The sequence below is a fragment of the Lates calcarifer genome, linkage group LG9 (genome assembly GCF_001640805.2).
Source record: "Lates calcarifer isolate ASB-BC8 linkage group LG9, TLL_Latcal_v3, whole genome shotgun sequence".
Classification (NCBI taxonomy): Eukaryota; Metazoa; Chordata; class Actinopteri; family Centropomidae; genus Lates; species Lates calcarifer.
The window spans coordinates 18,412,593-18,440,532 of NC_066841.1; the positions used below are offsets into that span (position 1 = coordinate 18,412,593).

Below are 27,940 nucleotides of genomic sequence, written 5' to 3' on the forward strand. Positions count from 1 at the left end.
TAGCTGTTTGCCAGGGTGCAGTTAAATATCAAACTGTCATCACTATTTAGACGACATTTTGGTGTATACCACACACCTACTGAATTGTTCTATTTAGCCCCTGTTCATAAAGGAGAGCAAGTCTAGATTAATTCCTTGTTTGACCCTTACTGACCTCCGACTATAAGTTACATGGCTGTTTCATTAAATCCTATGTATCCAAAAACCGATCAATATTAAAGAGATTAGTAGTTAGCACCACTAGTGATAACTGATTAATTGTTTATTCCACTTTTTAAGCCTATTACTAGCTTCCCAAATGTCAATATTTACTAATTTCCATTTTGTTATCTATGATAGTACTTGAATGTTGGTCAGACAAAGCAAGACATTTGAATATGCTCACTTGGATCTCTGAGATAATGTTGGGCATGTGTCATTATTTTGTTCTTTTACACACCGAAGAATCATGTGATTCATTGATTAAGAAAATTGTCAGACTTACTGAAAATGTAAGTAATTGTTTGTGCAACCTTAGAGTTCTTCTATGATGGAGAATTACTACCATGTATGAGTTTTTCTGTGTAAATTAAAGCAGTCTGATAAAACACAACTTTACAACAAATTACCACAATATAATTTAAAACAACCAATTGACCGCTTTGTCCAGCCTTGAGTCTTGGAAGCTTTAGCATATAAAGTTACAGTGATGCATTTGTTGTATGTCGTTTTCTTGCTTTGCTGGTATTCTTCCACTAGCAGTTGCAATTAGTAGATTCAAAAATATTCAGGAGGAGAATGGATTGTGTGAGCTGTGTAGTTTAGACAGAATGGAAAGTGAGTCTCATTTTCTTTTATAATGTACACATTTTTACAATCTACGTGCATTCATTTTCTATAAAATGGCTCGACAGAATAAATGAAATTTGCATCCAAAATGTTCATGAAATAACCCTTCAGAACCTTATTTCGTTTGTCATTATGATATATGTATTACATCAGCAAGCAGTGAGTTATAGCTAGAATTAAATGCCATTTTGACCCCTTATTCAAAGTTTGGTTAATGATACAAATTTTATTTTAAATATGTTTTGTCCATTCCATCCATCCCACTACCTATACCCCTCTTACATAACTTTCAAAACCCTGAAAAAGTCTGGTGTTCAGATAATCAAATATTAGAATCACTTTTTTAATATGTTTAAGTTTGTTAACTTGGTCTGTCAGCTTTAACTCAAAAGCCTGGAAAAGGAGGCAGGATGGATTTTCAAATTAGTATTTGCTCTGATTTCCCCCGTATTATATAGTAAATATTTTGCCACTGACTTATGAATTTGCTGCAGACACTGATGGCCTCCAAGATTTGATTGTGGAAGCCATTCTGAAAGTTGACTTTTTTCATAGTTAAGTAATAATAAATGAATGCCTCCTGAATTCATTCATTTATATAGAATATGCAACAATCAGTAAACTTTGTATAGTTATAAATAGGATTGGGACAGGTCTAACTTAATCTTAACAACACAGACTGATTAGTCTTCCAGATGAGCTTCAGTTAACAAATTTTTAAGCAGCTCAGTGAGTCTCTAACCAATGAAAAGAGTGCTTCATAAAAAGGGTACAGTAGTGGTTCTCTTCAGAGCCAGCGGGAATGACACTTAGGTTCCAGACTACATACCCTCTACATTCCTTTATTGTACTGATAGGCAGACAAAAAGTGTGTCTATGGAGAATGAAGCTGTTGAGCAGAGTAGCTTTATGTTATATGCAATTGTATGCATATTGGAACCTAGGGAATCTAGAGGAATCATTCATGTCTCAGCCTGCAGGTGGATTGGACTGCCTCATATCAAACTGTCCTCAAATGCCTTAGAGTCATGTCTTCAGTGGAGAACTACAAAATGTTACTGATCATTAGAGTTGTCATTATCTAGCTTTTACCCCATAATTCACGGAACAACATGTGTTTGAATTAGATTATGATAGGAGGTTTACTGCTTTAATTTATGCTAATTCACAAGTACTGATGATCTTACCTTTTACACATGTTCTTTTATCTTAAATCTATGAGAGCCCTGCCATGTTTATTATTCAGTGTAAAATTACTACTATAAGGTATATTTTAAATGAGAGTTAAGTGCTGTAACCATGTTTGTCAGAGATATGTGTTAAACACTAACATGAATCTGGATCACTCCACCTGTAGCCACTAGTGAGATATTAGTGGTAAAATATTAATTAATTCATTTGTGTTCAATATCACATGACATATGCAGGGTTTATGTATGGTAGGTGTATTATTACTTGACAATTTAGTAATTCACACACTGTTAAGATGTAAAAACTCACTTTAAAGAAATCTGTAATAGACTGTTTGGTTGCTTAGATTAAGGCTTTATACATAGAAGGACAATAAGGCATGTAGTTAGAGCTGCAACTAATATTTATTTTCATTATTAATTCAACTGCCAATTATTTTCTTGATTAATCAAATAAAAACAATTTTATCTATAAAAAATTAAAGAGATAGTAAAAAAAAAAGACCATCAAAATTTCTCAGAGTGCAAGGTGAGATCTTCAGATGTCTTGTTTTAGTTCGAAACACCAAAATATCCAATATCCAGCCATAGAGAATAACTCTTTTACACCATCTTAACCTTTTTTTCTTACTCAGCATTTCAGTGTTCTAAAACTGAAGCTGGATTGTCAGCATGTTTGATCATGTGTTTTGAGTTTCATCCCAGAAACCTGACACTAGAGGGCAGCCATTCATCAGTGTAACCACCCTTTGCATTTTGCAATTTCTTGTAAAATCACAGATTATACATCTATGCTGCTTTGGTTTAATGCTTTTTCAGTGGGTTAGGAACTACACACCACACCACATCTCCAGGTGTAGACCTAGTAAGCTGCTCAGTCAGTTTTAAGTACTCAGTGTTGGCTTTTGTGTACTCCTTCCAACATGAACTATGTTGTGGAGTGTTTATTACATATCCTGAAATCTGCTAGGCTTTAGTGTCATGTTACACTGCAGCTTCTCATTTTGTTCTGAGCAAGCTCTTTCTAGCCATGAAATGTAAGATGGAGTTTTATTATACTGATGACTTTCATTTGTCAAAGTGTTAAATGTTGCTTAATATGCTAAGTGAACCTCTAAGCTGTCTCACATGACCATCTACCCAGCTAGGCCAAGGCTAGGTCATATGTTTATCTACCTCTAGGCCAAGCTGGATGACCAGAAAGAGAATACAAGGGGCATGAATGATGCTTCTGTTTGCACATGTCTGTCTGACACAATTCACAATGCCCAGGCCTGTACATCCTACTTCATGCACTGTGCCAGTGCAAGTATCTCTGTCACATAATAATGTTCTCTGCATTTATGAATCTTGCATATTTATTAATTTAAGTTAGCCACAGCTTGTTTCAGTAGTTGACAACATATTGAGTTTTGTTCTGCTAAAATTAAATCAAGTTGTGTATTTGTTATTTGTAATAGCTGAATGTTTGTCACATGTTAAGGGCACAGCAACATTCCTGTAATGTTCCGTAGTCTTAATGGCCTCTTCTTACTGACTGAGAGCTCTATGCCAGGGCCTAGCGAGGCATGGAAACATGTGACTAATTTATTATCTGTGACTAAAGAGATATTTCACTGTGGCTGAGAGCTTTGGTTGTATGGATTCACTGTGTTTACCTGAGCTGCATTAAAAATAGGATTTTGATCTTTAACTTTATTCTCAAACACTAGACAAGGTTTGTTTTTTTTGGTACCAGCTTGATCAAGAGGTGGTATTAGGTGTGTGTGAAGTGTTTGATGTGGCAAGACATTGATTGAAACACTGCAGATTGACTTGATAAAACATCGTCATTCCCTCACTGCCTAACGTTGTGTTATTTTCCAGGCTACTAGCAGCAGTTAAACAAGTCGGAAATTTAGATTTTCCAGTCATTTATGTTGCTATGGTCATTGTCTCTCGGATAATGAAAAACAAGCTCAACTCTAAGATTCAACATTATTCTACACTGTTATTCTGAAATAACTTTTTAAATCATACACGTAAATACAGATATTTCCATGTGCTACTCATTATGGTATAATTAGCTAGTAAACGTTTTGCAGTATCACAATCCATGAAAAGTCTATTTCTGCATGTTTTTAATTGAAAATACAGTAGGTTTTCTGACTGCTCACTTTGACAAACTATTAGAGAGATGGCTTCAGATATTTTAACAAGAACTTACGTATGTTCTCAGGCTTCTTGGCATCCTTGACCAAACCAGAGGTGGACAGGCTACTTTTATTTTTCCCCTGTTACAAGATAATTTATGTTTCACAGTGTGAGTTACTCCTTTTCTGACATAAGCAAACTACAGTTTTTGCTCGTAACTACTGAGGAGGATTGTGTGATATGATTGAAAGCTCAGGGCAGCTACTTCATAGACCTTGTGTTGAGATTATTTAATCATTATTTTAGACAGGCAACCAAATTTGGAAGAATTATTTATTACATACTGGATTAAAATGCGTCATACAGCTCTGGCTTTTAAAAAAAAATTAATTTAGGAAAAATGTGACTGCATCTCTTCATTCATTCATTGCTGAATGGAGGACAGTATGCAGTTCAGTGTTCAAACCACATCGGTTTTCCATGCCCACGATGAAGTCCTTTGCTAGAGAAACATACCTCACACTTTTAGAATATTTTTACTATAAAATGTCACATCTAACTAACAGTTAGCGAAACAGGGTTTCAGGCCTTGAATTGGTTAACATTATATTGACTCAGGGACATGTTTACTAAACCACCTAAACCACTCATCCTTCCCTCTGGCACTGTGGTCTTAGCAATGATCTGCATATGAATATCGGTCACGGTGCTCTGAAAGATAGATGCAACACTTTACACTAGAAAAAAATGGTACATATACATTTTTTATGGATGTTTTATGGAAGCCAAACCTAATCCAGTTCTGGAGAAGGACCTTGTTCATCAGTCTCCTGCCTCTGGCTGTATTAGCTGTCAGTTACAAAATTATAATATTATGATAATATCCAAAGTAACTGGCTAATTTAGCTCATAAGGAGGGAGTAATGTTTATACCACGTTTGAAGTTAAGAGTTGAGTATGATCATCAGCAAACCTTACTCTGTGTGTTGAAGGACAGATTTAGTGCCTAAATAAAACACAAACTGGCTTGTTTCTTCCCCCAAATTGCAGTGAAGTACAGAGCTGCTATAATGACTATGACGATGTATGTAAATGTGTTTTGTCCTCACGTATAATATTGGCATTAAATCAGATGGATGCACATGTAGCTCATTTATAATAGATATTCATTAGGAAACTGCCATAGGTAAATGTATATAATAATATAATTGGTTTCAGAAGTGGTGGAAAAAAGATTGGTGATGCTAAATATCTGCATCACACCTGGCTAGTGATGCAGATATTTGTCTGTTTAATGTGTTGTGTGAAGGTGTTGGCAACCTTCTAATCTTCATTAACATTTTAGTTAATGATTCAGTGCTTTAACATTAAACTTAAGAAAAGAAGAGCATTGTGCTATAAAAGATTGCCAGCAGAGAAAATGTCTGCTGGTAGATATTTTCACTGTAAAGACACTTGAAGACATTGATTGTGTGATACCAGCTTGTGAATATCATTAGTTGGGCAGGCCCTCAGATCAGAAAGCATAGGAGGCAAATTATGCCCCTTTTCAAAATCCTTGCATACACGTTCAGGGGTATTTCCTGGCATTCAGCTTGCTACAGTTATCTTTGATGTAGGCCTGTCCTGTTGGCCTTGTCAGCCAAACTTGGCAGTGTATGTGCTCTCAGTGGTGTCAAGCTAAAGTAGATTATTGTACAGTGGAGGTGATGAAAAGTAGCTCAGTGTTTACCCACCAGTGTAGATAAGGCCCTCCTTTTTCCCCCGGAGGGAAGTGACCAGAGTCACATACAGGCAGAGTTGCATACAGTCACAGCCAGGGAGCAGGTGAGATAGACTAGTTTCCACAGGAAAATGTACATATATAAGAAGAGAAGAGTAACAGGTTAATATAACTGGACCACAGCTGACTGGCAGGTAGTTATAGAAGGAATATGGACCTCAGCAGAAAGAGAGACGTCTTACTCGAGTGAGCAGGCACTACCCTCAAGTGTAAGGATGACTTGCCATTAGCGAGCTGGCGGGGCATCTTGTGACTTTTTTTGCCCTAGAGAAGAGGAAGGGAGTAGTGAATGACAGGCACAAAGCCAGTGGAGCCTGTGCTGTTTTTCCACCGTTCCCAGCTTTGACAGTTATGAGCAACAACGAGACGAAAAGACAACTGTAAATAAAGCCAAGAGAGCACGGCACACAGCCTGAGGAAAAGTAATTACCAGAGTTCTGTTTCACTCTTGAGTTGCTGGAAATACAGTCAGTTGGGTTTGTGGACTCTATTTTTTTAGACGGCTAACACACACACACACACACACACACTCAAACAGAAGGAGTACTGGTTGCTGAAAGTGTTTTTGGGTTGCTGTGGAGGAAAGCCGGCATGGATGTTGGTTTCTCTTTGCGTTCGGAGGCAGCAGGAGTTATGAGGACAGCGCTGGTGTCTGCTGAGAACTTACAGCTCACTCTGAAGACCGAGCTGAGTCAGGAAGAACAGGCCCTCACACACACCAACAGTAGCCCCAAGGAGACAAACAAAGCCGGGTACTGTAGTAAGATCACACACACCACCAGTTTAACTCTGCAGACTGCTGTTAACTGTGTTTTTTTTTTTTTTTGTAACTTCTTTGACATCCTCATAGTGTTGGTTGGCAGGACACTAAAGTTTGCCATGTCTTTCAAAAAAGACCATTGTTTAAAATGTAGCTATATTAAGATCACATTTTGAAATAATTATTTTCTCAGTGTTTAGTATTCTGTGTCTGTCTAACCTGGTAAATGAATCCAAAATTAATCTTCACATTATTTTTGCAGATATACAGTATATCACCATATAAGTAGCAAAATTGCCTAAAAGAACCTACATTTAACGTAAACACTGTCACCATTCATAGTTTGTTCACCCGAATGTATCGAGCAGTTGATTTTTCCAACGTACAGTGTCCTGTTCAGTGTGCACGTAAATCACACACACACACACACACACACACACACAAACCAATCTATATTGCCTGAAATCAAGATTGCTTATTTGTATAAAGTGTTATGTTTGCCTATTGAGATTTACTTGAGTTAAGATTATTGTGTTGTGAAAAAAATAGGAAAATACAATACATTTATTATTTAAAAAGATGGCTTGTGGTATAGCCATTTAACTTATCAGTATGTCCCTGCAAGATTAATAGATTTTCAGTGACATTTATTCCAATGAATTAAGATGAACCAGTTGATACTGAAACAAGACTTAACATCTGCAGCCATGCTAACAGCTCTGTGGGGCTGTACCTAGGTACAGCAGTGTTGTGAGCGAACACTAATGTCTGCATGCTAACATGATCACAAATTCAATTCAATTCAAATTTTACGTGATAGTGGCACTAGATGAAAAGTCAGGGGATCACCAAAGTTATTGCAGTTAATTGCTAAGGGAATATAAACGTGTAAATCAAATTTCATTATCAGTAAAATATTTGTTAGGATATTTCAGTCTAGACCAAAGCGGTGGATCAGCTGACAAACATAGAATGGATTGCTTATATTGGTTACATTGGTATCTCTGTCTCACATTTTGTTTTCTAATTGAACATGACCTTTTTCAGTGTGTAGCCTCTGTGTGGAACAAACAACCTGCTGTGTAGTTTTACAACAACATTGTATGTTAACATTAGCATTAGGAAAGGAATGGGTATTGTCATCATGTGAGTTTGGAGCAATTTTAATGGAAATTGCAGCTGTTGTGTTTGGTTGGGTGCTTTTTCAGTGTACCTCTTGACTCCTACAGAGCTATAGGAGCCAGCGTGACCCTTGCATGTGTACTCTGTAATCTGTGAAGCTAACACAGATGTGTTAGACACAGAGCTTTCACACTACCTTTGGTCAGGCTCGAACTTTTGAAACTGATTAGTCAAGTCACCTCAGTGGTTCTTACCTTCTCTAATGTTGACCTTAATAAGACCAACAATGTTTCCTGTCCTCAGGAATGAAGACCTTAAAGAGATGTTGGAGAGCAACAAAGAGTCGCTCAAACTGGAGGCCATGAAAAGGGTCGTCGGGGTGAGTGCATCATGGGAATTCACACACTGAACAAATCATAAATCCTTTCTTTTTAAATTAATATAAGCATTATCGTGTGTCTTCTCTCAGCTGTTGAGTTTAATATCAGTGATAAGATGGTTGGATAAAATGGTTTTATTGTTTGATTTTTTTCCCAGCTGATTGCCAAAGGGAAAAATGCATCTGAGCTATTTCCTGCTGTGGTGAAGAACGTTGCAAGTAAGAACATCGAGGTAAGACATTTTCACACTATTAAGAAATGTATCACAGGAAAACCTCATCATTCGTATTGCTACAGTTGACTGTGATGATTCATTTAATTCTCGTGCAAATAAGCATGTGGGTTCTCCACATGACGTCACAGAGGGAACTTCCTCATACAGAACAATAGTAGGCTCATGTGGATTGAATTCATTTGAAACCTTTTCATTAATTTAGTTTATGCTTATTTGTTTGGTTAATTATTATTGTTATAGTTATTATTATTATTTTTCACATTAGTTTGCCTGTTTTTAAGTACAAAAAGCACAGACTCCCATGGGTTTTACTCAAGAAAAATGGCTAATTTAATTAATCAGATTTACCAAAAGAATGTACAAAACAAAATAAATAGATAAATAAGATTAGTTGTAGAAATGTGGTACAGTGGCACACATCTGCTCTTCCAAAAATCCAAGTTTACCATGTCTGTTGAAATATCCAAAGCTCTTAGGCTGTATATATATATATATATATATATGTAGAAAAGATATTCAAAAACAGTGCAACTCTATATACAATGAGGTACTGGACTGACCATAGGGACCACAGGGACAAATCCCAGTGGGAATTGAAAAAAAAAAAATCCATAAAGTCGGTCCCAGTCCAGGGCTGCAATTCTGTCCCAGTCTGCCAGTCAAGTGAATGCCCATCAGAGGTTCACTCTTGGTCTACCACAGTTTCTATCACTCTCCCTCTTTGGCCCTCTTTGCCTCCTCTGACAACGGGGCCCTTTCTCTTTTGCCCGGTAGAGTTTCCACTGTTACCCTGGTTGTCCCACTGACCACTATTTCCACTACCTGGGGAAAGCTATCCATTGCTACTGGGGAAACCAAAGTGTTGTCCTTTTTCTGTTTTGGTTGTGCTGTGGCTGGAATGCTTCCTTTATGCTCTAACTTGAATCTAAATTGTTCCGCGAAAGTTCATGCTGGGTAGCAGACAGAGTCTTATAGGTAACCAATCTAAACTATTAAGGTATTATAATTCTATAGCCATTACATTCTGCAATTAACATTTACTTCATAATGGTAAGTTGAAAAAAAAAAAAAAAGTTGTCTGTCACAAATTCTGTATTTTCATGCCAACAAATGGGTCAGGTCTGTGTTTCGTCTTCTGTTCGAAATCCAAGATCTGTCTGCCATTTAACTTAAACCAGCGAGCAGAATTAGACTTTTTATTTGCCATCAGAAGATAATTCATGTATGTTTTGCAGTTATCCTTTTTGTGAGCTATACTTGTAATAATTTTGACCTCTCTAGAGATCTGTGATCAAACTTATTTTTCCTTTATCAACCAATAGTAGCACAACCAGTTTTATTATTGCAAAACATAATTTGGTGCAGCAGAAGCATATAGACATAGTAACTTACTTTGGGCCTGTGTTAATACTCCACTATATCTCAGCCTTGACAGACTATTCAAGTGAATGACCAAAACACTAAGCAATAGCTCAAGAGGGGTTCCCATGCCCAGAGCCTGTGAATATTGATTAGCAGCAGCAGAATAATCAGGTAGCGTGAGGGGCAGCATGTGAGTGGGGGGCCTGAAACCGGGTGCTGTGTGCAAGGCATGCAGCCGAAGCAACTCATGGCAGGGTAGGGGAGCAGGTGGGTGGAAGTAATTGGCAGAGGAGAGCCCACAGTCACGTCTCCTCTCTCCCACCTCATACACACCAGCTGCTAAGGTAGCGTGAGGTCCTGGACTATGTTTTCTCTCTCTCTCGGTTTCTTTTGCTCGCTCTTCCACACTCTACTCACCTACAGTATATCTCACTAAAAATGGCCTCTTGCCTTGTTCCCACCCTCATCCTCCCTTTCTCCTTGTCTCTGTGAGCTGCCATTGATCCTCACTAAATAGAAAACAGCACAAGAGCATGCAGTTTATTGACAGTGTTGCGTGATTTAATAGCAGTCCTCTTTATTTTCTTTAATCATTGCTGCACTTCATTTTAACACCACTTATCATACATGAATGTGTGTTTGTATTTTTTGTCACAGTTGTGAATATTCTGAATTCCTATACAAGTTACAAGTACAGAAATTATATAAAAAAACAAACAAACAAACATAAAATCTCATCTGATGCTGTGCAAGTTTCACTTGTAGAGCCTTTTATCGTCTACTTAAAGGTTCAAAATGAAATCAGTTGAGTACTTTGTGGTCATAGAGACCAGATCCTTGAGGGCACATAGGTCGTGTCTCCTTTTATAGTGAGTAATGCCATTAATTCCAGCAGTAATGACCAGAACGATGATTGAGAAGTGTGGTGCACTGCTGCAGGTCAATACTCGCTGTCTTAGAAAGCATGGTGCTGATTACTGGATGAAGCTCTTGGTGATTGTACCTAAACTGTAACCTTACCCCTGACCTCAAACTTAAATCAGTTCCTGAATTAAATGATAAATACCTCCTCAAGTAAATCATCTTTTTTCATAACTGCGTTTCTTCCACTTCCATGATCTGTAAATCCACAGCCTTATAGGCAGCAATCAGCTCTGTTTCTTCTTCTCTCTTGCTGAATAGCTGGTGTGAATCAGCAGAGGAGCAACCTTTGGTCTCTACTCAAACTTGTAAGAAAAGCAAGACAAATATTATCTCAGGCTTTCCTGCACGAAAAGAAGAGGTGCGGAAGCCAAAACACAAAACGGGGGGCAAATAATTCAATGGCAATTTTAGAAAGGAACAAAAATACATAACCTCATTCTCTGCCTGAAACAACACTGGACTGAGTCTGCAGCTAGCAATACCAGGAAAGGAAAATGCTCTATATCAACTTTTTTCCCCCCACCCCTTGAAGTAATAAATTAAAAATTCCCATAGAAAAACTAAGCTAAAAGAAGGCTCTCTTTGTTGCTTAATTCATTATTGTTCATTTTATCACTTTTATAGCCCTAGTCTTTTATCTTTTTTTTGGATGTAAAAACACACAGCACATCCTCTCACACAGACCTGTTTAAGAATGCAGTTCGTTTTCTGGATTGTTTTCCCCATGTGTTGCATTAATACCCCATTACAGCTGGTTCAACTTATTGCTGTTTGATTTAATTGTCCTTTGCAGCTTAAGAAGCTGGTGTATGTCTACCTGGTGAGGTATGCAGAGGAGCAGCAGGACCTGGCTCTACTATCCATCAGCACCTTCCAGCGGGCCCTGAAGGTAATATTTCTACTTCCTGTCTTCTGCATTTCTCTTTTTGAGAATCTGTCATTTTTAATGTGGATACATGTTGTGACCAGGAGAGTCAAATAATGCTGCCTTTTCTTTTCTTCTTCTTTTTTTCCCTTTTTTCATTGTTGCTGAGATGTTAACCATGTTCTTTTTGTGTAAATGATAAATGTTGTCAGTTGGCATAATCTCTGTTGGAAAAGTTCTGTATAATATGTAACCTTGATGTCTGTGAAATGCTTCAGGTACAGTAATAATTCTTTTACACACTGACACACAGTGGTTTCATCTCTTTGTGTCAGGACCCAAACCAGTTCATCCGGGCCAGTGCACTGAGGGTTTTGTCCAGTATCCGTGTCCCCATAATTGTCCCCATCATGATGCTGGCCATCAAGGAGGCAGCAGCTGACCTGTCCCCATATGTCAGGAAGACTTCTGCCCATGCTATCCAGAAGCTCTTCAGGTACAGTTTCCCAGGGCTGCAACACCAGCTGTAGACATCACTGGATAAAGCTAATATTAGTGGCTTCACACGTTAGCTTAGCTGGCTCTCTGTACCACTTCATTCCTGAGCAGTGAACTGAGAAGTTAATACAGTAAATGTTGGGTAATGTTGACAGAAAGGGTTTTGCCTTGCCCTTATCTTTCTGTTATCAGCTTAATCTTTCTAAGACTCATGTGGATCAAAGAATGAATGAGTCCTTGAAATATGAACAAAGTAATAAAACTGAACCTGAACAGATCAGTTGCGTATTTGATTCAGTGCTTGATGTCAATAGATTTTTTACAAGACTGGGGGCTGTGTCTGAAATCGCTCCCTGTTTACTTTGTCGTGCCACACTATTTACTGTGCACTGTTTTATTCTGAGTCTGAAACGTATCCTCTATATAGTGCACTTAAAAATTCCTATAATGGAATGAAAAAGTAATGTGATTATTTTCTTGATTAATCCTTTAATCATTTGGCATATAAAATAGTGAAAGTTAAATGGTCAACCAATGGTCCAAACCCTAAAAAGATCTAGTTTACTATAAGATATGACAAAGAAAAACAGCAAATCATCACATTTTAGAAGCTTTAACTTGCAAATGTTTTGAAGTTTTTCTTAAAAAGGGACTCAAATGGTTGATTATTGAAATCCTGACTAATCGTCTGTTATATAGGGAGTGAGTGAATGATCCTTGGTCATTATGTACACAACTTCAATCAAAAAATAAAACAAGCTTATAGATAGTTGATCTGTATTCTGAACACACAGAGGCAACATGATTTGATTTGCAAGTCATCAAGTTTTCATGTTATGTCAATAACTGCCATTCATTAGATATCATATATTTATTTCTCTTTTGTCTTCAGTCTGGATCCAGACCAGAAGGAGCAGCTGATCGAAGTGATAGAGAAACTATTGAAAGATAAAAGCACAGTAAGTACAAACTGAGCAGTAAATGCTTTACATATCCATGTTGGAGAATGCAGACCACTGGAGGGCGCCCCAGTCAAGCAATTCTCCTCTTTGCTCTCCATCCCACAGCTCATTCGGCAATGCCATGGTTTGTTAACACCCACTTAAACCCACACATCTTCAGATGCTCCTTGTTAAGTGTCCATTTGGAAGGAATTTTCGCACTGATGCTAGTGTCAGCTTAATTTTCTCAAAGGCCAACTTCTTCTCTTTTTTTCCAGAATGAACCGTAAATGAGTTGGATTCTCAAATTCTGTGTTTAGGCCAGTCACAGACACAATGCCCACAGCCCATTAGAAGTCAGTAGGCAGCACATTAATTTGAGGAGGTCACAGTGAATACTAAGGGTGTTTAAATGCCAATTTCAAATATGTAGACGTTGGCTACAGAATGCAGAGTGTGTTGCGTTTGTTCGTGCAAGTCATGCACAGTTTGTTGTAATTATGTATTCATAGCATATACCTATCATTATACAAACAAAACAAAGCAGCTCAGGCCAAGGGGGGATGGAAAGCCCAGTACCAGATGCATAGCATATTTAGCCCCAGACGCTAACGAAGACAGATGACTTCTCCCCGTTGGAGCCCACATTGTGAGGCTGGGGACAGAGAGAGAGGGCACTATCATCACACAGACACACAAGCACTATCAGTTGGTGATGAATGGTGAAAAACCCAAACATAGTGGATACTTAATAGCTATCAGGCAATGCATTTTTATGATGTGAGGATGGTGCTATGTACCATTTGGAAGTCCCATAACAATGAACAGTCTTCTCGCCAGTTCACTTCAATACTATCGGAGAATGTCTTGGAGTTGAATCAGTGCTGTGAGGTGCTCTTGCTGTTCTTGGTGTAATACCGAAAGGCCAGAGAATTTACACATGTAGGTCAGTTTATTAAAACAGGTCAGCCTCTAACAGTTCTATGTCTTCAGTAGCTCTGCAGGAAATAAACTCATGATGTCATCAGGGTTATTTCAGCGTAGGCTTGGAGACCACGCGTTTGAAACAGAAAACTGTGTGGTGTGTGAATTTTAAATGGCAGGGTTGAAGAGATGCTACTAGACCCATACTAGTGACTACTAGTGACTAAAAATTCTATCTCAGTCTCTCACCTGTTATGGAAGTGCAAAACTAAATCGCAGAAGACAGTGCCTTTTTAGTAACAGTGTGATGATACTGTAGAGACCCTGCTCATGACAACCACCCAGTAATGGAGTTGTTGAGAGGCATGTTTGAAACATTTATATTTTAATGAAATTCTTTTCCAATGTTATTAAAAGTGCTTGCATGAGTTGACGTTATGAGCAGGTAATGACATTTATTTGAGTGTCTATCTATTTGTTTTTCAAATTGCTTGCTCTCTGAGGGGTCACCAGGATTTTGAGCCAATCACAGTCTGCACTACACAAGAGGCGGTTGCCTACCACATTAACACACAGAAACACATTAATATCTATGGACAGTTTAGAGATTCCAGTCTATCTTACCTTTCTAAACCTTTTTCATAGCAGATATATTGACAAGTCATGGTAGGAAAAACAAAGCTGTAATTAATAACAATAATGATGGTTCCATCTGAGTTTGAGGGTCCAGGTATTGTACATTACTGGCTTACTGGAGTACTTAAATGGAATAAAGCCAACATTAATACATGACAATACAATGACATGTCAAAGTGTCTGTTTTGAAAAAGGTCTGCTTCTTTGTGACAAGGCTACTGTAATGGTTAGTCATATCTGTCTTGATCTTACTACTGTAAAGCGCCTTGAGATAATGTATGCTGTGATTTGGCGCTATACAAATGAAATTGAACTTGAACTGAATCTGTATATTCTTTTCACGGCAGATGTTTTGGTAAAACAAATTTGGTAACAATGGCTCAGTTTCATTATGTATTGCAGAATACCAGGTCTTGCTATAACATGTCAAAATATCTGCTCTGAAAAAGCTCATGCCACCACATTTTCTTTTCAGGCTTAAAACAGCCAGCTTTTCAGATATCTTGGACTTTCCAGTGCAGTTTTGCTATATGTGATGTTAATCGATCAATTTAACTACAAATCAGTGAATTCATTTAGGTAAAAGCTATTTAGCTGATGTCACTACGCTGCCTGTTAAAGAAGGAAACATTTGGTTATTGTTCCAGGCCATGGCATTGTCCAGGCCTCCTGACATTTACCTTTACAGATGTGCCTGTTTGGTTAAATGGCTGTGACACATGGGGGGCCTGCTTATAGGGAGGATGGTTTAAAGAGAAAATGGGAAGGCCTGATGACAGAGACAACATAGGAGTTTGTGCAGCTGTTTTACCGTGATGGATCTATTATCCAGCCATTACAAGATAAATGATCGATCCCTCCCATGCTCCCCCCCTGCACCTTCTGCAAAATTGAAATGAGAACAGAAAGGAGGGGCAGGGGGCGGGGGATACTATGATTAGGGGCTAGGTGAGATGCCCATTAATTTAAGAGTAAAAGGAGGGAGAGGGAAGAGAGCAGGAGAAGAGCGAGCGCAGGGAGGATAGGCCGACCCCACATCGGGCCATCAATCACAAAGGCGCACGTTGTCTCTGGCGTGATGACCCAGCACTCTCTGCCTCTCTGGCACCCTAATTAGAATTCATAGCAAAATAGATGCAAGGAAACGGTTTGGGCCCTTCATAATTTTATAGGAAATTTATTGTTATTAGAAGAACCATTTGCTTAGTGTGATTTTTCCATTACCGGCTTGTCACGCAGGGTAGATAATATGGTCGAGGGTGGAGGGGGAGGGGGAGGAGGTGTATGAACTCCATAGATTGGGGTGTCAGTTTTGTTGATGGTGCATGTAGTTTACCTTGGAGCTGTGTCTAATGGGGGAAGTTGGTAGAGAATGCACAAAGCCTTGCAGCAGGATCCACATGCTCAGAAATAGCGCTGCCTGTAATAGCCTCAGAGACAAGAGAGGCCTAGGGAACACGGCAGACGAGAATGACGCCCTCATGCAAAAATGCACCATGCCAAACGTATATGCTCTAAGTGACTACTTTAAGTAAGCTGCTTTAAGCTGCTGAGGCTAATCTAACATAGATACAAGCCTGTATTTGCCTGTCCCTCAGTTTTCATAATTTTATTTATATAGTCCATCAGAATAATGATGCTTCTCATCATTGTTTGGAAATGTGTTGTCGCTGTGAATAGTAAAAATCACTTTACATCGTGTTTAATGGATTATCCAGAGGAACTGGGGCATTGTTGGAGAGAGACGCTGCTCTTGATTTATTTTAAATGTCATTTTTCAATGCTTTGAACACAACAAACCAAATCCTGTTCACCTCCTTTGTATTGGGGTGATGGCAGAAATCTCAGAGACAAATGTCTAAAAACCTGAGCAAATAAAACCAAAACCATCTAAATGACAAGACCAATAAACCTTTTCCACAGCTTTTTGACTTGTCACAGCCAGAAAAGCACATGGTTAACTAACCATATATAATTCATGGGATGTTCTAGTAAGGTAGTGTACACAACACCAAGGCCCTGAAACTGTCACACCTAACTGGAGTGCAGTCATTTTTCAGGATATTAATTACACCTGTGTCTTTACTGCTGTGAAAAAAGTCTATTTCAGATAAGATTTCAGAGTTGTCTTTTTGGTACCTTAACTATCACCAGCTTCTCTAACAGTGAATGTAACATTCACTTCCTATAAGAGTGTCCCTTTAAATCCCCATTATGATTTTAATTACCCATGGAATTTGCTATAGCACAAATATTACTAAATCTTGTGCTTGAGTTGGTTTCTCTGTGTTCAACAGATTAATCCACATATTTACAGAGACTGTACACAGTTTATTTTCCAAAGTTAGATCACACAGTTCTTCAATTTGTCCTGCTAGAGCTGAATGAAACAGATAAAGTTACTAAAGAGGACTCATTACAGACGGGCTTTAGAATAGTATGATGTTTGTACTCATTTTAAATATCATTACAGAAATATGCAGTAAGCACAGAAAAAGCACACAGAGACATGCCATTATGTACAGAGTGTACATAATTGCAGATTTCCATTCAGGTGATATAAATAGTAAAAAAACAAATATAAATACTTAATACTTTATAATATTCCTAGCTGTCAATATGTCTTTCCTGTCAATAGTTTGTTGCCACTCTAGTAGAAGCACCTGGCTAAAACTAATGCAATCCAATATAACAGTCCTGTAATAAAAATGATTCAGTAATGTCATTATCTGAGAGATGTAGTTTGTGGTGCTGTTCAACTGTACTACTATTTTGTCCTCTTTATTCATACTAATGGGGTTAGGCTGATTAACACACTAATCTCTACAGTTAAACAACTGCATCCTTCAAAATGACCATACAGTTGAATCAACACCCCAGTTTTATTGGAGGACTGTGTTAGTTGTAGCCAGATGTACATACTGAACATGCCACTGAGATCAACTCAATAAGCTAGCTTTATCTTTTAAACTTGCTGGATCTACATGTGATTTGAATGTACACAGTGGGTCACTCAATAAATATAACTTCACGTTGTATGATCCTCCAGTGATTCATTCATCAGTATTAGTAATGTGAATGTCAGAAAGGCTAATCGTCATTTAGATTTAAAATCCAGATTTCTAAGAGAATCTACAGAGAGGAGCTGTGCATGTACACATTTCATACGCACACAGAGACACACACAGAGACACACACACAATCAATGCAGGCTCATGACAATACTGATGGGTAAATGCACTGGGTTCTCACAGGGGCCACCAGGGGCCAGAAGGCTTTAATTGGGAAGACCAGATTCTGCACCCTTTCTCTTCTTCTTCACCCTCGCCTGCCCGTGATAATGCTGTTTGCATATTAATACACTGCCATGTCACTCACTCAGTCTCACAGTCAGTCAGCGAGCCAGCAAGCAGTTGGGTAGTGGGGGGGCATGCAACAGCCAAATGATTTTTGTGCTCCTACCAATGAAATATAGTTGATTATTGGCTCTCTCAGCTGCGGCTTCCTCCTTGTTCTCCTTTCCTTGTGAATTGAACATAAAAATGAGGTTTGTACCTGAAAAAAATAGAATTTATGGGAAAGATATGTGAAACATTTACTGATGGATTTCTTTCACAGGGTGGTATAAAATAAGTCAATTAAAACTTCAAGCGCAAACATTTTCTTTAATTATCAACTAACTACTTAGAATCAGTTGTAAATTGGCATTGTGTTTTTTCCAAGTGCAATAATAGTAGCTATTTTGACCACAGTCATATCTGTTAAGAAGTGTTTTATTTCTCTGGAGTCTAGTCAATTACAGCTTGTTTAAGATTTGAAGTATTTCTTCAGATTGTAAACTGCTACACATTCTTATAATTTCCATTAACTTGTATTTTAATACTGGAGTGAAAAGCAATAAAAAATGCACTACCACTTTCCACCTGATTTGCTTCATCCCTGTTCCTCTCTGTCCCTTCAATTGTCTCTATAGCTGGTGGCTGGCAGTGTGGTGATGGCCTTCGAAGAAGTCTGTCCAGATCGCATTGACCTGATCCATAAGAACTACAGAAAGCTGTGTAACCTGCTGGTGGATGTGGAGGAGTGGGGCCAGGTGGTCATCATCTCCATGCTGACGCGCTATGCCAGGACGCAGTTCACCAGTCCCTGGAAGGAGGTGAGGCAGTCACAGCACTAAGGAACAAAACTGGTAGCAATTCACCGAATGTGTTTATATTCAACTTTGTCAGCATCTTTGATAGTAAGCTCGCTGTCCAGACAGGGTAGCAACTCCTGCTCATACTAACAACCCAGTTAGTTTACTAGAATTGAAAGATGCATTATGTGTAAGACATACGTCACATTGAATGTCTTGAATATCAACAAGAACTCTTAACAATAAATCACTTCCTCCTGGGTGAGAATCATGAATATGATATCTAAGTGAGTCTTGTTTCATGAGTGCATTCAGGTCCAACTAACAAGTATTGTCTGCGTATCCAAAGCCTGATATGCCTCATTTCTCTTTCCCTTAGAGCTCCATTGTTGTTCAAGTAAATGTCAGTGACCCACACTGTTGCAATGAGTGACTCATTACTGTCAACACACATGTACTGAAGTTCATTTCAAGTTCATTCAATCTCACATACTCTGTCCTGCAGCTGAAAGTATTCCTCCATGAATACACTCTTTACTCCTATTAGAGTAATATTTTTGATAAATTATAGTGCCCAGCTGTTGTAGTACATTACTCAAAGTTTTTGGAATTGAAACTATATATTTCTGACCTGTTTTTAATTGAATGACAGCTGCAGAAACTGGTGGGTTAGGGTTGAAATCAAACAGGCAGGGGAAGTCAGAAAGTATTTGAAAATGGTCTAAAAAAAAAGGGAATTCTTCACAAAAAGAAAAATAAAGAAGAACACCAGTTTATCCTTTAAAGATATAATTCCAAAAATGTATAAATTGAAATGCAAAAGCTATGAAACCATTTTGTAGTCATAATTTAGGAATTTCGATTGCAACATTTGAGTTAAACTCCTACTTTTCAATATAAAATCTTTGTGTATTGAATTATTTTTATACAATTTAGCCATTTTACACTTTTGGATTTCTGTCCACAATTAGTATCTAGGGAAATGTATAAATACCGGCAACATAACATTTTTCATGATGCAGTATATCACTCAATTTTCCCAAATCACACGGGACAATTGATTTCAACCATCAAAGCTGAAATTTGTACAATTTTAGTTCACAGTAATTGGTGGTAGTAACATGGTGGTGTGTCTTCCATAGTCAGGTGGATGCATGATGTATTGAGTGTACACCTTCTGAGATAGTTTGATATATTAATCTGACATATTGTGCTGTTTTGTTTCAGGGTGCTGTGTTTGATGAGAACAATGAGAAGACGTTCTATGACTCTGACTCTGAGGAGAAAAAAGGCCAGATTGAGGCCAAGCCTTACATCATGGATCCAGATCACAGACTGCTGCTCAGGAACACTAAACCTCTACTGCAGAGCAGGAACACTGCTGTGAGTCAGCCAGACACTTAAACACAGACTTAAACCAGTTATCTTCAAGTCATTAAGTGTAGAATGAACACACTCCGGGGGTGAAGCTGATGGAAATTCATTGTTAAAGTGTGGGAAAGTGTAGTGTGTGTAAATGTATATGCTGATTTTTAACCGGTTGAGAGAACACTGGCGAAACATAGGTCCCTAAATGTGGCCTCTGCTCATATCTCAACAACATCTAGTGCTGCTGCAGCCCTGTATAGATATACAATATCAAATTAACTTCCCACCAATAATTCCAAGATACATGTTATTACACAAATACAATGTACACACCTGAAAGCATAACTCAAACACATAAGACTACATGCACACACCCCACCATACTGCACTCCCCAAGACTAGGGAAAAAAAAAAAAAAAATACATGAACGTAGTGAGTGCAGATCTCCATCACCCTGGAGTCTCAAGGCCTCTGTCACTGTGTAGCAGCGGGAGGAAAAATGCTCCCAAATGAAAGTGTTGATTAAAATGTGACACGCTGTTTCTTTACTCGCGACAACACAGTGACATCCTCCATCTTCATAGACGCCTGAACCCTTTCATTCTGCCTGCAATGATGGACACACGTCCTCTGGCTATTTAAAGCACAGCTGAAAAATTACATTTATAGAGTCATGTCATGAGTGCCTTTGTAGAGCCCTAAGAAATGCACAAGGTGTTTTATTTCAGCTTGGGTTGACAGATGGTAAAATAATGGTGTAATAATACTAAAGCATTTAAAAGTTTTAAAGTGCTTGTCAAAGTGTTGAAAAGCATAAAATCAAGTTAGAGTAAGATTTAGAGTTAGAAGGTTGCAACACTCTGGGGAGTGTTAAAATTAAAACAAATATCAAAGAATAAATAATGTTCTAAGAAGATGCAGGAAAGTACTTGAATCTAGGGCTAGGCAATATGGCCAAACTGTTCATATCAGTTGATATAGAGAAATATCATGATAAATGTCTAATCATGATTTCTTTCAAGTTTATAGGCTGTTTTTTGCTTCTGAGAGAAGGTTGAAATTTAATTGTGGTCAGAACGTGGCAAACAAAGGAACATTTCGCAAATCTGAGATCGAAAAAGTAATATAATACTAAATCTAACTAATCTAAAAGCCAATTTGTGTTTCTTTTCTGTGCATGCTATCTAAGCGTGGAAATTAACTATAAAAAACATTTATCAGCATTTGTTATGTTTCTATTGAGGAAAATTCTGTTGTAATTTTATGTTGTGATATAATTTTATATTGTGATATAAGATTATCACGATATAAGATTATATTGTGATAATTGTCATTATTGTTTTATCGCCCAGCCACTTAAATCCTTTTCATTTCTGACTGTGCGTGTTTTCAGGTGGTGATGTCTGTTGCCCAGCTCTACTGGCATCTGGCCCCTAAACATGAAGTTAGCATTGTCACTAAGTCACTGGTTCGACTACTAAGAAGCCACAGGTAACGCAAAAAGATGTACTGAATCTCCTTGTTGCATGTGATGTTGTGATGAACAATTTTCTTTTGATGCTGAGTTCACTGTATCTCCATGTGCTCATTTTATTGCTGTCTGGTTATGTTATTTTATTTCTCTTTTGCAAAGAGAGGTGCAGTACATTGTGCTTCAGAATATCGCCACAATGTCCATTCAGAGAAAGGTAAGTCTGCCTTTGGACAGCAGAACAATAAAGGTGTCGTGCAGTGACGCAGGATGTGTAATAACGTGAATTATCTTCCAACAGGGGATGTTTGAGCCCTTCATGAAGAGTTTCTATGTCAGATCTACAGATGCCACACATATCAAAACACTGAAGGTAACGGTTTATTTTGTGCATCATGTATATAGTTTATAAGTCCCATCAGTCCCATCATGCAAAAAAAATACTGTATATCATTGGTGAAGTTACTGGGAGATTGGGAGAAACACCTGAGTGAACATCTGAATGTAGTAGTAGTAAGTAGAAAACAGTGAAACTTAGTTCTAACATTGTGCGACACTGTAGTTACACATGTACACAGACGAAGAAAGTAGTATGAGATTTGGTCCTGCTTTTGACTGTGAACGCAAGGCCAGAGGTGTGGAAACTGTTTACTGACTTTCAAGGATGGCACTTTTGTTTTTACACATTCTCATATTTTTTCTGCAACCACAAACCTTTTCTACACATTTACTGGCTCGATTTTCTCCTGCAGTTTTTGTTTTACAACCACATACTTCAAAACAAGCACAATAGCTTCTGAACATCAATTTACAAGCTCAGAATCTTATTGATCTTTACTTGAGCTTTTACCACAACCAGCTTGTTAGACATTAAAATAAATTTCCTCAATGATTTTTGCAGTTGGAGATCCTGACCAACCTTGCCAATGAAGCCAACATCTCTACTATCCTGAGGGAATTTCAGGTTTGTCTTTTGTTTCCTATTAAGAACCATTACTTCACATCAACATTTAACAGTTAAGTTTCTACTCTTGTTTTGACTATTACACTTCTCTTGACTTGTCTTTGGTCTAATTTTTTTCAGACTTACGTGAAGAGTCAGGACAAGGCATTTGCGGCAGCCACGATTCAGGCCATCGGCAGATGTGCCACCAACATCTCTGAGGTGACAGACACCTGTCTCAACGGGCTGGTGCTGCTCCTTTCCAACAGAGATGGTAAAATAATGTGTTTCAATTCCACGGTATAATATAGTATAATATAATATAATAAACAGTCCAGTTTTGTGTTTTTGTGTTGTGAGAACCTGTTTTGTCTCTGCAGAAACTGTGGTGGCTGAGAGTGTTGTTGTGATCAAAAAGTTGCTTCAGACTCAGCCCACCCAGCACAGTGAGATCATCAAACACATGGCCAAGCTCTTCGACAACATCACTGTAAGACTCATCAGTGTGTTATTTGTGCTGTTGACCTGTTTGCACGTGTTCAACATGAAAGTTAAGACAGAAACAGATGAAGTGTTTAAGATAACAATATATCTTTTGTCACCTACACTTCTAGGTTCCCATGGCCCGAGCAAGCATCCTGTGGCTGATGGGAGAGTACTGCGAGAGGGTACCAAAGATTGCACCTGATGTTCTTCGGAAGATGGCAAAGACTTTCACGATAGAGGAGGACATTGTCAAGCTGCAGACAGTCAACCTAGCAGCCAAACTTTACCTGACCAACTCTAAGCAGGTAATAAATAAAATACCAATACCAGCATCAAGCTATTTGTTCTTGTGTTGACCCAAGCATAAGGCAGATGTGGTTCTGGATTAATGCTACTGTTTTCTGAAATAATTATACACATAGTACCTGAGGGATAAATTCGTTTTGTGTTGTCTAAATTTGAGGTCATGAATCATTCTTTTAAGTTTTGTATTACACAAGACACAGCTTTGTCTTGCTGCAGTTGAACACCTCTGCAGGTCAGTGCTAAATGCCTGGTTTAAATACAGAGCAGTGAATAAGACAGCTTTAATGTAATGGTGCATCACCTAGTGCAGCTTGGTGTCTACAGGCCCATTCAGTTACATGGGGCAATTTTGGCCTCTGAGCTGGGTTTATGAGGCCAGACGCCACCTCCTCAAACGAGCACATCATTAAACCTCTTGCTCCTTGTAATGTGTCGCAGGAGGACAGACTGAGACACAAAGTCAATGCTGTTCAGGATTTGGGTTATAATGCTTCCTTCATGGCAGCAGTAAGTTTTGTTTTTATGCCTGCCTAAATATTATATGTCAGTGCAAGTGCTCTTTCTCCCTATTTTGGGCCAGAGGAAGACTTTTTTACTTATTTAGGTTGAACCAAGGCTGAACCAGAGCTGTGGTTGAAAAATCAAAAAGATGTTTCCTTGACCTTCATGGAAAACGTCTGCATAGACAGACATAAGAGTGGTATCTGCCTTCTTATCTAACTCTTGACAAAAGACTGAATAAGCATGTTGAACTGTTCCCTCATGCATAATCTTGTCTCACTCATGCTTACCTTTATCCTTGTCTGTCTTCTACTCTACATGTCATCCTACTTTTCTCTTCCAACCTCTCAACTCACCACGCCCTATCTGCCCCCAGACCAAGCTGCTGACCCAGTACATCCTGAACCTCGGCAAATACGACCAGAACTATGATATCAGGGACCGAACACGCTTTATAAGACAGCTCATAGTCCCCAGCGAGAAGAATGGAGCCCTCAACAAGTATGCTCGACGCATCTTACTGGCCCCCAAACCAGCTCCGGTGCTTGAGTCCGCCTTCAAAGGTAGTTCATACATTTATAACGTCAACCTTTTATCCTTATTTTGAAACATCAAATCCTCTAAATGGTTTGAAAATGTTGAATTAAATACCGTTCCTCTCCTGTGCCTGTTTGGTAGTTCATCTAAGCAAATCACTGAATACGTATTAACTGGACCTCTATTTCACATCCAGTGGCTCCATTTCCACTAGTATGCAAAGTTGATTCAGGCAGTGGATTTATTATTCTGGTGTGTCTGTCTCTCTGAAGGGCAGTTAGGTCAGACCCCTTTACCTTGGACTAATGAGATGGGTAAATTATTGAGCTAATGCTAACCTTTTTCAGACACTGAGAGGGGAAAAAAATCTCTCTCATTTAGCTGTCTCTTCTCTCTCTCTCCCCCCTTGACAAAAGGGACAGAAACGGCCTTCTACAACATTAAAATTCAGAGGCAGTTTGCACCTACTGGATGTTTATGGAAAGCGTTAACCACCCCTGTCATTCTTAATATTCACGACTGAAGCCTTTTTTTCTCTCTTTTTTTGTTAGCAAAGCACAGTTTTTAGAGCACACCTCCCAAGGCACAGACACTGATTATCTTCCTGTGTTGACCACTGGGGAGAGAGAAGAGAGAATGTGCGTATGTGTGCACACAAAAACAGAAACCGAGAACTGATGTAAAATGCTTGTGTGTAATGAGAAAGAGGATACCTAGATCGTCTATTAAAGCTCTCTAAATGTATACAGTGACATTTACTCACTGGCTCCCTCATCAAGGACAGACTGAGGTTACTGCCATCACCCATTTCTCCACCATTCATTTCACTTTATTTTGATCTTTTAATTTGTTTACCCTCAATTTGTCATTTCTGCCACCCACCACTATTATTGTCTCAACACAGTTCATTTTTATTTCATTTTATCTGATTTTTTCATTTTCTGTCATTTCTCTATCCTCTACTTTCAGATCGAGACCGTTACCAACTGGGCACTCTCTCCCACAGTCTCAACATTAAAGCTACCGGATACCAGGAACTCTCGGACTGGCCGGCTGTTGCTCCTGACCAGTCTGTGAGGAACGTGGAGGTCATTGAGCCAGTAAGGAATCTACCTTCCTCACACACTTCTTCATACTTGTTAGCATGTTTATTCTAAAAATGTCTCTTCACTTTCATTGTCTGTGTCAGACATAATGAGAAATCAGGGTTTCTCATTGTTTTGGCATTAAAACTGTAGTGGTATCACAAGATGTTTACTTTATGATGTGATATTGCTGGACATATAGAGAATGCAAAAATATATTGTGACAGTCAAGGCTTCTTGTGTCTGTAGTGGTATGAAATGCATCATCATTTGCAAGTGATATTACAGTGATGTTGGTGGCATTATTCCCAGCAAGAATCTCTCATTATGATGCTGTCTCTTTTCGATGATACTTACATTACAGATAATATGTTAACTGAGAGATTAGAAAATATTTAATGATTGAAAGGGCAAAGTGCCAGAGGTTGAAAACAACATATTTGATAAGGAGCATCACACTTCAAAAGGTATCACTATATCATCAAGGGTCATGACGGCCACTGCTCCCAAGCACTTGTTCAGCATTACTAACCAAATGAAGTGGCAAACATAACGATGATAAGTAGTATATTTCCAATGGATTTTTATCTGGGTTTCCGCCCAAAGGGCATTAGCACCGTCCACAGTGATCCTTCTCTAAATATAAAGTCTAACAGCCCAGTGAAACTGGCTGTTTTCATATTAAACGAAATTTAGAATTTCTGCCGAAAAATATCTGTAATATAACTGGTTTTGGTCTTTTCATGATATCTGTTGATAGTATTTAAAAAACCACCGGTCACCAGTCCTGTTCTTTAAGAAAATACGTAAGATCAGAGGCTAAATATTAGCTAAACAGAAACATTTTAATAGAATATTGACAACTGTTTAATAATTGATGTATTACAGAGGGATTTATATGTTTGTTACAAATGTAGATGTATAAATGCTTTGTTTTGTGGGATAAGTTTTTGTTGGAAAAATGAACATACACACCTATTTCATTCAGCTCAAAGATAAGAACTTTGTTGTGCCCTGTTCCAAGTTAAAGAACTAAAATTGCAAAAATTAAAGGGCTTCGTTTTTCATTGAGTGATACTATTGATCCTGTTTTTTCTCTCTGAAGCAGCTCAAGTTTTATAGTTGTAACTTTGTGGCAGCTAATGGAAATCCTAATAAAACAATAAACAACAATAAAAGTAGAACACAATGAGTTGTTTCAACAAACTTTATCACTAATTTTAAGTATAATGCAGATTTAACAGAAAATAGGTAACTCGGAAAAGCTGTGTTGTCCTTGACAGAATGCTGTAATTTAATTTGCCTCACTTCTCTCCACTGTGTCTGTTTAGGTGAAAGAGTGGGCACCATTAGTTGGGAAGGCCAAGCAAACCAAATCTGATGACAAGTTCTACTCAGATGACGAAGATGAGAAAGAAGAGGAAGGATCTGATAGCAGTGGCAGTGAAGATAGCAGCAGCAGCAGCAGCAGCAGCAGCAGCAGTGAAGGTTTGTTTCTGTCTCTGTGTTCAAAGGTGTATGTTTTTGTTAAGTAGTTTTTCTCCCTTTTAGAGACTTCAGTCCTGGTTGACTTGGTGACACCTGTGGTCAGCAAGTGCAGCTTACTCACTGAGCATCTATTTTATCAGAGGAGCAGCTGGTTTATCTGCTTTCAGTGGTTTTGCAGTGGGTTCTCTGTGACTTCACAATAAAAGCCACCCAGTGTTTCTGTAATTGAATGCTTTTAATGTGAAACAGCAGTAGGAATTTTTTTGTTTGTATTAGCAGTAACTTTATACAGGTCTGATAAATGAAAGAGAACAGTATGAGATAATTACAAACAGTAACATTAGATCACAGGTTACATCATTTTCTGTGAATCCTTTGTGCTTGTGTAAAAAAGCTTTAATCTTAGATGGGATTTGGCAGGCTTCGTCAATAACTACTAATTACTATATTGAGATGTAATTACACTGAATTGTTATCAATGAAATGCAGACCATAAATGGTATCAAAACAGGATTTCACTTCATGAAAGAATAATGATTACAACTTTATTGGATCAGTGTTATTGGTTAATATGTGTATGAATGTCTGTACAGAGTCAGGCAGTGAGAGCGAGGAGGAAAGCAGTGAAGAGTCAGAAAAGACCTCCAGTGATTCTGGAAAGAGTTCAAGTGGATCTGAAGAGAGCTCCAGTGAATCAGAATCAGACAAAAACAAGAAGAAGAAAAAGACCAAGAAGGCGCCGCAGAAGAAAAGCAAGCCAACTGCTGCTGACAGGTACAATGAAATCCCTTTAGTCTGTTAGACTCTGAAAGCATCATTTTTCTTCCCCATGAATTTGGTGTGTCCAGATGTTACCTGTTTCTTTCTCTTTTTCTCTCTCTGGCTTAGCTAATTAGACAGGTGTGTGTTTGCGAGGAGCACCAGAGTCGTAGGCAACAACAAATGTGATCAGGGCTTTGCTGCATTAATAAGCTCAGCCTCCATCTGTTCAAAACTTCAGCCATTTTTATAATCTATGTGACAGCCCACCTGCTGGCAC

The 27,940-nt window shown here is 38.4% G+C and overlaps 1 protein-coding gene across 45 annotated transcripts in view; it reads left to right on the forward strand.

Moving 5' to 3' along the window:
- The window catches only part of ap3b1a (adaptor related protein complex 3 subunit beta 1a), a 118,622-nt gene that overhangs the window by 40,397 nt on the left and 50,285 nt on the right, over positions 1 to 27,940 (forward strand). For 2 of the 45 annotated variants that reach the window (XM_051073076.1, XM_051073071.1), the window contains exons 2-8: positions 8,120 to 8,195; positions 8,354 to 8,428; positions 11,511 to 11,606; positions 11,918 to 12,078; positions 12,973 to 13,039; positions 18,555 to 18,737; positions 19,944 to 20,099. The exons of 11 other annotated variants lie outside the window; for them this stretch is intronic. In XM_051073076.1, the coding sequence (XP_050929033.1) occupies positions 8,120 to 8,195; positions 8,354 to 8,428; positions 11,511 to 11,606; positions 11,918 to 12,078; positions 12,973 to 13,039; positions 18,555 to 18,737; positions 19,944 to 20,099 (814 nt within the window). Of the gene's footprint in view, positions 1 to 6,510; positions 6,687 to 8,119; positions 8,196 to 8,353; positions 8,429 to 11,510; positions 11,607 to 11,917; positions 12,079 to 12,972; positions 13,040 to 18,554; positions 18,738 to 19,943; positions 20,100 to 21,477; positions 21,576 to 21,717; positions 21,773 to 21,856; positions 21,929 to 22,456; positions 22,520 to 22,639; positions 22,773 to 22,878; positions 22,989 to 23,112; positions 23,290 to 24,167; positions 24,355 to 25,297; positions 25,429 to 26,744; positions 26,902 to 27,494; positions 27,676 to 27,940 lie in introns of those variants that run through there. 32 more of the 45 variants (XM_051073075.1, XM_051073065.1, XM_051073052.1 and 29 more) reach the window with 30 other exon arrangements.